Source organism: Tachypleus tridentatus, chromosome 9 (genome assembly GCF_004210375.1).
Source record: "Tachypleus tridentatus isolate NWPU-2018 chromosome 9, ASM421037v1, whole genome shotgun sequence".
Lineage (NCBI taxonomy): Eukaryota > Metazoa > Arthropoda > Merostomata > Xiphosura > Limulidae > Tachypleus > Tachypleus tridentatus.
In genome coordinates this window covers 122,679,671-122,694,798 of record NC_134833.1, presented here as the reverse complement: position 1 = coordinate 122,694,798, position 15,128 = coordinate 122,679,671, and the positions used below count along the sequence as shown (strand labels likewise).

Sequence of the window (15,128 nt, the reverse complement as noted above, 5' to 3'; positions counted from 1 at the left end):
AGCCTTATGAAAGATTGTTTTACTGTAGAAACAATGCTACAGGGTTCTTGTCAAGATGTACAATCATGACATAGAGCATTGCTGGACATGGTAGCATGTACAGTATCATGATGGAGCTCCAAAATCACTTTAATATCACTTACCTAACTTTTGTAACTGGAACTTTCATGTGAGCTATGTCCTTTTTAATATTGTTTCAACAAAGGAGAATCTCCAGCTATCTGAGTTTGTAATCAGAAGTTTTTTAAATGACCTAGTTTCTAAAAGGGCTCTCTCAAAAGTAACAAGAACCCATGGAAGCTACCATTCTTTTAAATTTATTTTCTTCATATCAGACTTTTCACTAAGATAGAAAAATGTTTTGAATATCAGAATTATTTTGATTGTAATCAGATCTCCTTTCCTTACTTGTGGATTTACTTAAGATAAAATCTCCAGGAAAAATTTTTAACAATCAAAAGTTCTTTAAGTTTATACTTTTACTTAGTATAAAGGTTTTCCCTCCCACAATAAACAAACATTCCTTTGAAAATTATGATTTTCTTACATCTAAATTTAAAATGCCTTTTGATTTATTCCCTCAACATCAGCATTTCCCTTTGTAAAAAAAAAAGCCCCCCTGAGAAATAACTAAAAACAAAAAACTTTACACAGGTTTAAAAAAAAAAATCTACACTTCTCATTATTCCTTTCCTACCAAGAATATTTTCTGCAGCAAAAATGAAGATCATTTCATCTGAGTCTGATAAAAGTATTTTTGAAACAACAAGAAGCAGTCTGAGGACAACTTAATATTCATGTTTAAACCCTAAAATATTTGTCACAAATAATATGCAGCATTTATTTTATGATTTTAAAGAAGACTAGTCTTAAAAATAGCTTTAGATTTAAAGCTATATAAGTAATGTTTCAGCTTGGTTAAGTTTAAGTAATTTAGTCCATTAGTCTTAAAAATGTGAGGCATATGTCACCATAACTACCCTGTTGAATGTGCAGTGCTATACCCAATTTCCTGCACATATCTTGTAATGGATGTGATATGAATAACAAGTTTATATCTTTATGCATGCTAATATTGCCAGAGTCACTACTTTATTGAAGTTTACAATGGACTGAAGGAAATTTTGCATATTTGACTGAAGATCAAGTTATAAACTACAACACTTTACTTAAACATATGCTCCCCTTTCCAAGGATAGTGCAGTATAGGCCTTTGTTTAGAGATAGTTATGTCATCAAATGATTACAATTATAATAAAAACTAATTATATATATAATTTAATGTAACAATTTTCTCCACAACAACAATCAACTCACTAATTGCACAGACATTATTAGACATGAAAAGTTTATTCTTGAGTATCTTAATGTTCATGTTTTGTCTTTATAATGCAATAACCTATACAAACACATTTGTAAGTCTAGATACATTCTATTCCACTGGAAAGTCAACGTATAAAAACAACTTGGGTAAATATATCTACAACAAATAAATTCATTATGTACATAGGCACAATGTCTGATTCTTTTACATATTGAATAAAAGCCTGACTGAAAAGAAATATGGACAAAGTATTTCCTCTTTATCATCATATTACAGAAAACATGAAAACCATTTGATATGACTAATATTAAAAGAGGAAATTGTAGTGATCAAACAAAAAATACACCAAAACAAGATATAACAGTATAATAAGACACCATAAAGATTAGTGAGCACTTTTTCATTGTGTAATGGTCATTGAAAAAACAATCACTATATTTCTAACTTAATTGGATTGGATCCAATTTCTATGTCAGATTTTAACATTACTTAAAAACCTGACAAGAAAAGTATTGCTTTGGGAAGACATATTTGGTGAAATGGCAGTAATCAGGTACAAATTCAAGAGTTATACCAACAAATGAAGTGGAAGTTTTAAAACGTTCACGTTACACATTAGAATCAACTCAAGAAAGTGCAAGGTACATTTTTATCTCACCTTATAGTTCTGTCTAATAAAAAAGTATTTCTATGAAAATTTGTATACTAAAAAAATTCAAAGAAAGGCATCAGAAGTGTTACAAAAAAGTAACATTATAATATGACTTGTAACATTCTTGTTTACTCAGACACTAAATATTCTCTATCACAGTAAATCACAAGAATAACTAATGAATAATTCCTTCAGAACTCAGAATTACCTAATTAGTATTTAATTATCAAAATGTGAAAGACTGAAATGTGCAATAGAATTTTAAAATATATTATAATTTGCATTCAAAACCAGCTAAACTACCTTTTTTCATCTCTATGATGAAATCCCACTGTTCACCACAAATGAAACAAATTAATGAAAATGACTGATTCAGGTAATTAGGCATTTTTAGATTATGAAAATCTTTAATAATTATTGAATTTATCATTGACCACTTTACCTGGCTTAGTCAACATATAGGTTAAATATAGTGCAGATAAAGTAAAATAATTCTTAAGTAAAAAGTATCTTATTTTTTAGTCTAAGTTCTAAGCAAATTAAAATGTCTCATGATAAGATGATACAGTTGTTTTAACAGTAAAATGCTGAATTTAAGTAATAAAATAACTGAATTTACAAAAAACAAACACTTCTAACATAAAATAGAAACCAAGGAATATAGTGTTTTAATTTTTGATTGCCACTGACTTAGACATTACTCTCAGTTCTGAACCATAAAAAACACTGACCAATTAATTAGATCCTTCAAGGTACAATAAAATATTTGATTATTGGTACAAGTTGTAGAGAAAAGAAGAAAAGGATGATAAGAACATGATGGGTATAAACAGATACAAGTTTTTTTAAATAAAATCATAGAAAGATAAACCTAGTAATCAGATGTTTAATTCTTTTATTAGCTAATAGAAAAAAAACATAAGTGATGGTTTTAAAATATTTGATTGCTAGTAAGAAACAACATTTTGACATTTAATATTCAAAATTCACATCAATTGTACAATTCAATTTATTCAAATGAAGTCATTGCAATCCTTTTTATCCTGTGTTTGTGTTAACAAATATGCTGGCCACCTGTAACCTTATGTGTATAATTCACTTATGTTTTAAGAAAAGTTTGATGTTTTATATTTTTAGCAAATAATATGGTATTAATGATTACAATGATGACTTGTAACTTTATCATACTTCTATAGTGTGTAACATGAAAACTGTAACCTGTAGCCTTGTGTTTTATCTGAATAATGTGAACTATGTTACCACTTGCTATGAAACAGTAGCAAACTTTTGGCTTCAAAAGTACAATGGAAGTATTATGTATCTAGGATAGGCATAAAGGTATTTTAGCCTTTAAAAGGTATAAGGGGGAATATGTTCCTGGACCTCTTGTTTAAATTATGCCTATGCTGTGAACATGTGTAATCTTTTGTTATCTCTGTAATAGCATTAAGCAGATTAAAAATGTAGTGGCGATCTGTAACCCTATGTCTTTACTGTATAGTTTAAGTAAATATGTTGTTGTTGTTTTGAATAAAGCACAAAGCTACTCTATAGGCTATCTGTAATCTGCCCACCACAGGTATCGAAACCCAGTTTTCAGGGTTATAAGTCCTCAGACATACCACTGAGCCACTGAGGGGAAAGTAAATATGATAAATTAAGTTTTATGAGTGAAAGTTTTATAAATGAAAAGTATTAAAATAAAGAATTCAAATATGGAATTTTACAAGAACATAAAGTTAAATTTGGTAATAGTAAAACAAAAAAGAGAAGCATTATTTTGTAAGGTATAATAGTGGTAGCTAGGTTTAACTAGCCATAGAGTTAACATTTAAAATAAAAGAAAAACAACTGAGATAAAGGTCACAAACAAATTCCAGACTGATTTTAAACGTTGCTAGTCAAAATTACTTTTCAGTGATGAACATAATGATTTAGAGTAGAATCATTTTAATTCCTTTACTCGACCTACCTAATTATCTACTTATGCCTTTGCAGCTGGCTAAAACCTAAAATAGAAACTTTTAATTAAGAATTTCTTTGTTGTTTATGATAAGCACAAACTACTATACAGCCTCAATAACTACTATTTTTAAATATGTTTAAACAAATTACAAAAACATTTTAATTTTAGTTTTTAAAAACCTCAAGTACTAGAATATTGAGTAAAAGTGTAAATGTTTCAAAAGTTTTTAAATGTTACACTAAATAACATTACAAACTACCAACTCCTATGCTTTAGAGGTAACTGATCTAAAGGTAACTTCATATGAATGAACTACAACCAGCTTTGAAATTATAAGATGTGCTGCAAATCATGCACTAGCAAATTAATAAAAAAGTTGTGAAATATCTTACAGCCATGATGTATAAAAAACAATAATTGTAATAAAATGGATTTATCAGAATCCTATAGCTAAATAATAAACAACATCTTGTGAGAAATATTAAAATATTAGGCAATGATGAAAGTAGTGGAAAAAGTTATGACATGTTACTTAATTCAGGGACTTCTGCAGTGGTGGACATAAGGTTGTGTAGGCCCAGGGACTAATAATTCTTGTGAGTCTTATAACTCATGTAATTTTACATAGAATAAAATTATCAATGTGCCTCCATTAAGATCACGGGTCCTGGAGCTGAGCACCCTCTAGCGCCTATGTAAATATGCTTCTGGATTTCTGTCCCTTTAGTCTGCAGTAGTTTGTAATATTTCTACTCACAACCTTCTTTGATATTTTATTATATAGTAAATACTAATTTAGCACAAAGATTATAAGATTCTTTCTGAAAAATGTTCAACCTATACAGTATTTCAGAAAATCATGGTTTTAAAAGATTAGAAGAAGAAAAGGTTGACTGTGAAATTGATTTCAGAGAAAACGTTAATATAATTTTAGATGAAATTCTGTAATAATTGAATATACTTTAAGTGTTCAAAATTATTAACTTTAGTGAATTCATTGAAATATGTTAGTTTTCAGAAGATCTATTTCTTCTGTAGATTGAAACAGCGATCAAGAAATATTTCCATGGTTTGATAGAGATGAAGTTTTACATGAGGGAGGGGATGATTCTCATCTGGATAAACCTGAAAATTAGAATACAATAATATAAATAAAACTCAAGTACTTTCTCTGATAAAGTAATTACTACTAAAATAATAACAAATATTCAAGTTTGTATTATATACAACAAATGCTATGTTTATTCAAGCAAAAGAAGGAAGCTGTGATATATAGTTTAGAATGTTTACAGAATTTTCATAATATTAAAACAGTTAAGTATGAATAATGCACATAAAAATGATATGGATCTTACCTGGGTTTGGAAAATCACATTATTTTCAGAAAAAGCCTTCATAAGCATCATTGACTGCTGGATATGTACATTGTCTGATAAGGAAACAAAACTAATATTAATGGGGCTTCACAAAATGTATAAATCTGAAGATAATCTTTTTGTGGGGGTCAAATTCTTGATCCACAATGACATTGTTTGCAAACCTCAACACAATATTGTAACTTCAGAAACAAGATATACTTTAGTCGCTCAGTAACTATTATTATTATTCTCATAAAAGAACTAAAATTAATACTTATGACTCATTTCATAAATCAGTTTTCTTGGGCTTGCTGATCTACAGTCCACTATGCTAACTACTGGGCCACTCTCAGCCCTCAACAATTAGTAGCTTTCAGTGACAAATGCTAAAAAATATTACTGTCTGATACACATAACACCTTGTTTTATAAGTTTTACACTGTGTTAATGCTTTAGTCTTTGATCATAGTAGACCAACACCAGATAAACAAATGAAATGTGGAAAGTAACATATTTCCATTATTCTGTTTAACTCCTGAACATTCTTTACTCTTCAGTAACTTAAAATGTAAGGAAATTAATCACAAAACGTGTTACTAGCTATTAATGAAAATGTTTTAAAATTAATTATAGGTTTTATACCTTGTTTACATATCAGCTCGAGGCTTTTCAATTTCCCTAATTCTTTCAGAAGACTGCCATGAGATTAAAAATAAGAACATACTATGCTAATATTTTAGGAGAATACACGTGTCTTTTAAATTTGATTTCAAGAAATCCATCAAAACTTTATGCTCCTTATATAAATAACATATTTTGAACATTTTCTCACAGATGTTGTAAAAACTATTGACAATATTATCAAACATGTCCAAAATTCTCATCCTAGTTTTTAATTTTCTGTTCATGCCCTTCTTTAGCATATAATTGTATTAAAGGATCACCATTTCATTTCTTTTTTTTTACTATGAATATACATATACTTCAATTGGATTTAAACTTGACACCTTTCACACACCAGCTCTACCAACTGCTCTACCAACTGAACTAGTTAACCACCAAGTGCTTGCTAGTCAGTCGCTTTTTAATGGCTCAAGCTACTACATTTGTTCCACTACACAAACAAGGCCCACCTTTGAATCTAATTTCATAGCTCTAGGGTGACCTCAAATTAAGTATTAAAGGGGTAATTTAATTTTTTTTTACAATATATCACACAGTTTTATAATTTATTAGTTCTAGAAAAATTAGGAATTGGATTAACAGATAATAAAATTAGAAATGTAATCTATATTGTCAGTTTAAACATTGAGTTAGATAAAACAACTTGTGTTAATGAATTTAATGACTGTGTATTGTTCGAAATAATATATCATACTGCCTATGTAAGGATGGTTTGAATTGTCCTTCAACTTACATACAGAATGAAACAGAAATTACCAGCCAATAACAGGTAAGAAATAATAATAGCAGTTGGAGCCTCATCTTATTTAGAACTTCCTATATCTTATGAAACAGTGCATTGAAAAACAACCAAACAAGTAAAGACAAAACTTTTTAAAAAAAGGAAATAAATGAAGGGATGCCAAATATCAGTCCTTCAAACACAATGCAAACAACGTAGGAGGGATGGTATTTGCATCATCCCTACATAATAGGTTAAGTAAGAATTAACCTCTAGCAATATATATATAAAACTATTAAATCACAATTGGACAATTGGATTTAATTCATCCTATTTTTGTCTGTTAACATTCTATTACACTGCATGCCTGTGCTATTATGTAGGTATTGTGCAAATGTCATCTCTGTTATCTTGTTTGCACTGTTTTTGAAGGATTGATATTAGCCATCCCTACATTTACTTCTTTTTCTGTAAAGTTTTTCTTTACTAGTAAATGAATTAATTAGAATTAAACTAATTAATTTCATGTTTAAGTTATGCATTTGTAAGAAAAAGTAGAGAACCATGCTTATATATGAATAGCTATTCTAAGAGTACAAATAACATATCATTACCCTGTAACATTATAAACTTATTGTTGGAAAACCACAAAATAACATGGATAAAGAAATGGTAAATGAAAAAAAATTATCAAATTTTAAAATAAAAAAAAAGCAATTTGAGCTAAATGAATATTTGTATGCATATTAATAAGGCATATGAACTAATTATAAAAATATTAATTGACAAAACAAAAACTTCAAGCCAATACATAAAGCATTATAAAACAAACATTTAAAGACTATGAATCATTAACAATATTTAAGAATTGGTATAGAATAGGTAAAATCCATAAAAAGTATAAAAATATCCCTTTAATAACACCTGTACATTTCTGTATTTGAATCCATTTTATTATCATATGTAAAAATACTGTATATGGTGATGATAGTATGTTAACAATTAGTTCCTCTTATATAAAATAATTAACATTTCAAAACGATTTGCTAACAGATTAAAAAAACAACAAATTACCTACTAACATAAAATAAGTAAAGCAAAATGTATGGATTAAAAAATTAAATTATTATAAATAAAATGATTTTAGATTATATATTCATAATAAAGGGTGTATAAATAATGATAACAACTGTTAATGTTTGTAAATTATTTGTTTGCATGTAGTTAAGCACAAAGCTACACAAAAGGTTATCTTTATTCTGCCCATCATGAGAGATATTGAAAGACATTTTCTAGTGTTGTAATGTAAGTCTACAGACACAGTTTGCAAATTGACAAAATTTATGCTGGAAACTTGTGTTAAGGATTTGGTAAGAGCAGTAAGAATTATGTTCATTAAAATTTATAATTTGAAAAACATGTACAGAATAATGTTATAAAACTATAACATTATATAATGATAAAAAAGAAACTATTATAAAAGGTAATATATTTTACTAAAATAAGGAGATATTTAATAGAATATACAAATAATTATTTTCGAATAAAAAATTATATTTACCAACTAAGGATTAAAATATAAAATTTCCAATACTCAAAAAGTAGATTATACATAACCATTATTGAATATTTGGTGTTTAAAATATTTTAAAGTTAAATGTGATTATATGAAATACTGGAATTGGATAATTAAGCCCTGGATGAGCTAAAAGTTCTTGTATTAATTACGATTTGTTCAGTTTACCCCAGAAGAAGAAAGGTCCATTTCTGAAAGGAAAGTGCTGGGGTTATAGGGTTTTTATCATTTTGAATGAAGACTTCTTGAACCTACATGTTTTTCTGATGCCATGAATTATAATTTGTAAGGTATTTATAATTTAATATACAATGAATTGTGGAATCACATATTTTTAAAACATTAGTACAAATACAAAGAGTAAAACTTGTCTTGAATTAACTCTAGTAAATCTGTTAAAACACTGATGAACATTAGTACAAATACTGATGCAAAAATGTCTTCAACTAACTTTAGTAGAAACAGATAAACCTCTGATTCACTTTTGTTCAAATCAACAGTAAAACTGTATGTTGAATAGTACCTCTAGGAAACATATGCAACTGAAAAATTTTGAATATTGTTAAAAAACACAAATAGTAACACTTTTGACAACAGCAGCTTTAATACACACATCTAACTTGTTTTAAACTTAAGGATTGCTAAAGTTACAATTCATATGAATATTCTTCCACCAAATAAAAATTTCTTACCATCACTTGTTCCATGGACCAAAAGAAACTTTTTCCCTTTGATATTTTCTGCCTTCTTTAACAGGTTAGATTTCTCATATCCAACGTGGTTTTCTTGAGGAAGTTTCATGTAACGTTCAGTGTATACAGAATCTACCAAAAAAAAGTCACAATATATACAGGGCTACAGTACATATTCTTCATTCTTTGTGTTTATACAAGACAGACTCCTGAGGTATTAAAAGGTATAGAGTGAATACATTTGTCATCTTGTGTTTTGAGTCTGTAGGCTGCTTCTCCTGTAACGGTAGATATACAGTAAATTTCCCATCTTTCATTAACTGTTCTTGTCTTATTTTCTCCCTGCTTGCTATCTGATCATCTATGTACACACACATATATATATTTTATTGCTTACTAGCTGGAGCAACCATCTCTTGGACAGAAGTTTTGTAAATTCATGAGTAATGAAGATTCATCCACATCCTGCAAAGTATCATAGTTACATAGATATACAACAGACAGTACTATTATAATTACACAAACTAGCTGATTACCCATGGTACCAGTACCTTAGGTCTGCGAGTGGTGTATTCATGACATCATATCTGCACCATCAGAATGGAGAAAAATAAATTTCTCTGTGACAGGAAATGCAGACAAAATGAGAGCATTGCATAATAAAAAGGTTTTTCCAGTAGCATATATATAAGCAAGAGTTCCATTATAGTATAACATGTGACATATTCATGACATCATATTTACACCCTGAGAATAGAGAAAAAAAAGTTCTCCATGATGGAAAGTGGAGACAAAATGGGAAAATCGTAACCCCTATTGAAAATCTATGTGCACATAGGATAAATCTTTCATGAAGTTGGAGATTGCACATAGCATAATAGAAAGGTTTTCCAGTATCATATACGCAAGTGTTCCATTATAGTATAATATAGAACCAATGTTTCAGGCAGAAATATAAGCTCCAAAACTAATCATTCAGATCACAACCCTTGTACATCAAACTATTTAACACTAGTTCGTGCCATCCTCAGGGCAGAAATTATGTAAATTCAAGATTAATGAAAGGTTATCTTATGACATGAAAAGTTGCTTCCCTTACATGTAATTGTAAAAATAACAACAATGCCCATAAACACTTCTAAATGTAAAAGGTGAAGTAAAAATTTGTATATATATCCCCATGGACCCAACAAATTTTCATAACAAATATGGTGAAGATCCATTAATAGGAAATGAGGTAGTGATACAAAAACACCCATAAAAATGAAAACATTAAAATTTTGTATGTATTTCCCCATGAATCTCCATACTAAATCTGATGAAGATCCATCCACACCTTGTGAAATAGTCATGTGGGCATCTAACAGACAGTACTATTATATTTATATAGATACAGAACTAACATTTAAGGTGAGAATAAAATCTACAAAATTAATCATTCAACTCACAATCCTTGTGCATCAACCTGTTTAACACTAGTTGAAGTATCTGCCCCTACATGAAAGTTATATAGGTTTATCATTACTGAAAGGTTATTTTAGGACATAAGAAATTGCTTCCCTTATGTGTAATTATAAAAAAATACTAAAATACCCGTAAAACCTGCAAACCACAAATTTGTATGTATGAATGCAACAAACCTTTATGCTAAATTTTGTAAATATCCATTTACAGGGAGTTATGTAATAATAAAAAATACAAAGATGCCAACAAAAATGCAAAATGGAAAACTGAATATTTGTGTATATCTTCCCACTGACCCTCCATACCAAATATGTTGAAGATCCATCTACAGGGGGCAAGGTAGCTGTAAAAAATACAAAAATACTCATAAAAACTGCAAAATCAAAAATATGTATGTGTCTCACCATGGACCCTATGCACCTCCACACCAAGTTTGGTGAAAATCCATCCACACCCTACAATGTAGTTACTTGGGCATATAACTGGCATTACAATTACAGTTATAAAAATATAGCATCTGTTTAATTTTTTGTCTTGCCTGACTGCTTAAATGCAGTATCTACACTACATAAAATATACTAACAGGTTTAACTGAATGAACAATTTGTTCAGAAAGTACACAAGTTATGAGAAGTTTATCATTGTCTCACCATAATAGCGCCAATTAGTTACAGGGGCTACAGATATTCCACATTGAAAGACATCTGTATCCATGGCAAGTGCCATAGCTGTAGCATAACCTCCATAAGACCATCCCCAGATGGCAATTTTCTCAGCATCAATGAATTGTAGGTCATCCCTAAGATACCTGAAATAAAAGATTTCTTATCTGAGTGTAAAACAATGTAATGCATGTGATATCTGTGTCTAATCCATGCACCAGCTTTCCTCCAAATTTTCTAGCTTCAAAATTTCAAGATACCACTCAACATGTAAACACTACTCTTATACTGAACCTCCATACAAACATACAGTACTAAATTTTAATTCTCAGCTTCAAAATTAACCCTCAATAATTCTACAGCTAAACTTTATTAAAAAACTAACAATAAACATTAATTATTAACTCTATTACTTTGTGTTCAACTACAGTATTCATTTTTAATATTTAACTTTGATACTTAACTCTACCATTAAGCAACTTAGTGTTTTGTTTTGTATTTAATATGAATAATAATATGACTAATCTTGAAATAGAAGTAACTAGGTTTCAGTGTTTTTCTGACTTTGAATACAAGAAGAAAACACCACGAGTTGACTGTATAGTATAATATGAGACTAAAAAGAAACTTGGAGAAGAAAACTTGACAGTTCCACAATGAAATATAATTTCTATTTAAAAGATTGGTCATTGAACTTTACAAATGAAAATTACAAGAAACTTCTTGGGACAATTTTACTAAATAAACACTGTACAATTCTGCTGCAAAGCCAACTTAACTGGTTAAAATTTATGGAAAAATATAATATGCTCAAAATTTATTACAGAACTATGAAGGCATACCAGTAATATCTAGGTCAATGATTCTCAATCATGGTTCCACAGAACTCTCATATTCCTTGACAGACATCCAGGTCTTCCACAGGGATCCGCAAAATGCAAGAGTTTGCATATTCAAATGCATAAATACTTACTTGTCATACAATTGAGACCTGACTACATCATGTTTCTTTATTAGTGTTGGTTTCATAATGACACAACGTAACACCAAGCTACTACATTGTTTTAAGTAAGTGAGCATGACTAGGTACAAACAGCTGTTAGTATTGCAGTAATGTCTTTTATAATAAAGGTTTACATAATATAAATTTGACTCTAGAAGAGTTATGTGGATTAAAAAAAGTTCAAAAGCACTGACCTTGGTGAAACTGAATTAACTTCAGGGCTATATTGGATTAGTATTCTAAATAATAGAAAATTTACTGAAAATATTGATTACAGAGTAATATTAAACACCTTACTGACTGAGTCAATGTAAAATGAAATAATGAGACTGAACATGAAGTGTTCCACAAAATACACAATCTTTACTTAGACACTAAACTCTAATGTAATGTGTATATTTATTTGAATATTAAACATGTTGGAACATTGGTTTGTTTGGATACTTGTAGTCATTTATTCTACAATATTCTAAATATATTTATGAAAGATGAAGCTCCAGACAGACTCACCAAATGAAGACCAATTTTCAGACTGGACTGACCAAATGGTTAGAACATTCCAATCATAATTTAAGGGTCACAAGTTCAAATCCTCATTACACCAAGCATGCTTGCCCTTTTGGCCATGAGGGCATTATGATGTGATGGCCAATCTCAATGTTTGTTAGTAAAAGAGTAGCTCAAGAGCTGGCAGTGGGTGGTGATGGTTAGTTGCCTTCCCTCTAATCTTACACTGATAAATTAGGGACAGCTAGTGTAAATAGCTCTTGTGTAGTTTTGTGTGAAATTCACAAAAAAACAACCAAACAAACTTATCATGCAACAAATCTTGCCTTTACCCAGGCTGGTTAATATTACCATCTTATTGATCATATTACAATATAGGTAGGACATAAACACAAGATATCACCTCAACAACCACTGAAGGACATCATTGTTGAATTTTTACAATATGGGGTCATAACAGTTATTATTCACTCCAAGAACAACAAAGAAGCTTAGAATAAAAGCTACTTAATGGCTTTCTTGTCCACATGCTATATGAAACTTGTACATAAACAAAACAAATAATAAGTCCAGAGCAAGTAATATAATGTGACAACAACAAGTGCTGGTATATTCAAATACCAAAACTGCCAAGTTCTAATAGAGCTTTGACCACCAATCCATAGATTTCCTTTTTAACTACTCAACAACTGTGCCATTAATCATTAAAGATTTTAATTACCACATTTGAAAAAGATTTACCCTCATCTGAAAATAGGTTACACTTTTTAATTTATTTTACATAGGCTTTATTGACATTTTCGGATACAATTTGACTAAGCATCAATTGCACATTTGAACCATCTTCCCTATATCTATAACAGGGATCATATCTCATTCTTTAGCATTATAAATCATCTAACTTACCAATAATCCACAATGAATGTCAGGTGTGCTAAATAAGAATAAGTGCTAGATTCTTTACAGTAGGTGTCTGCGACATGTTGGCAATAAATTCCATTAATAAACAGACAACACACAATAAAGTTGTTTTGAAATAATATATTAAAAACAAGTTAAATGTATGTACAAAAATTCATTGTTCTGTTGGTTACCACATTGTATCCAGAGTTTTAACCTTGCATTAGTATGTTGTAAAAATGTTCTACAGTCACTCTTTTGGAGTCTCAGAGGACACAATCTTAAAAATTAATTTTAAAATATATAAATTATAATAAACTATTATATTGGACAAAAAATACTAAGGCTCAAAACATTTTGTTTTACTGATCAATAAATGAACATTAAATATTACAACTTGCTTTATTTTTACCACCTGGACTAAGTGTAAAGCAAACTAGCTAGATAATGAAAATACTGAGAACAACAAATGTGTATGTGCTGCTGTTTACAAAATATTTAGGGTTTGTAAAGGCTCCAAAAGACTAATGCTGGGTTAAAAAATTGTTTCTTTTTCATCAAAGTTCACACAGGTGGGTTTAATTATTTTGGAATATCCTTTGACAAGACAAATTATTTTGTCTCTACTCTGTTGTTACAATACAAGACTGTGGCACTCACTTTAAAATCACAACTATAACTTTTGGTTATTACACTTGTATCCAGAGCTTTAAATAATTATCTCCTTTTTGTTGAAGTCCAAACAGGCTGGTTCAATTACTTAAGAAGAATACCATTTGACCAAGACAAATTACTATCCTCTATCTCTGTTATTACAATTCAAGCTGTGAAACTCACTTTAGAAATTGCTAATTTAGACAATCTAACCTCACTTTTACTTTTACTAATTTAACTTACTTGCACCAACTTGATCACTTAAATATACATGAATATACACATACATATATTGCCCAAATGAGGCCTAGAACTTTATTTATAAACTATGATACATTATGACGTGAGAATACTCATTTAAAACAATTAAAAAAATTCACAAGGTTCAAGTAACATGACATCAATTCCCAGCAACTGAAGTATATTACAAATGATTTGTAAAGAGCTGCATAAGTAAATAACTATTACTTCCAAAAGTAACTTATTTAAATGTTCACATAATAAAAACTAAATAATACTCTTGTATTACACTTAACATGAACAGTCATATATACCTAATATAGAGACCTTAGAAATGTAGACCTAAAATAAAAAAAAAACACATACCAAAATTATGTTTGCCTCTTAAAATATAGCAGGTAGCCTAGTGGTTTACAAAACCATGAACACTATGCTGACTCCATTGGAACATATGTGGACTAAGTATTAAAACAAAATATGAAACTTAGAAAAATAATAAAGTTTATTGGTTGGTGGCACACATACAGAAGGCAAGACTTTATTATTAAGCTACCGATATAGTTCATGTCATGTAAGAGACTAAATATAACATGGAAAACAAAAGTTTTTTTTATTATCTAATTGGCAAGCTGGGGATGCAAGAGCACAAACATTTAGTGTTTATAACCATTATTACTAATAATGGACACACATGCATATATACACTCACATTACAAAACAAAAAC

General features: G+C 29.3%; 1 protein-coding gene across 4 annotated transcripts in view; it reads right to left on the bottom strand.

The window, feature by feature from the left end:
• Nucleotides 1-1,562: 1,562 nt before the first annotated feature.
• The window catches only part of LOC143226237 (prolyl endopeptidase FAP-like), a 125,001-nt gene continuing 111,435 nt past the window's right edge, over nt 1,563-15,128 (bottom strand). For all 4 annotated transcript variants that reach the window (XM_076456994.1, XM_076456996.1, XM_076456998.1 and 1 more), the window contains 4 exons: nt 11,088-11,245; nt 8,974-9,105; nt 5,298-5,371; nt 1,563-5,067 (listed from right to left, as the gene is read on the bottom strand). In XM_076456994.1, the coding sequence (XP_076313109.1) occupies nt 4,966-5,067; nt 5,298-5,371; nt 8,974-9,105; nt 11,088-11,245 (466 nt within the window). In that variant the 3' untranslated portion in view covers nt 1,563-4,965. The remainder of the gene's footprint in view (nt 5,068-5,297; nt 5,372-8,973; nt 9,106-11,087; nt 11,246-15,128) is intronic.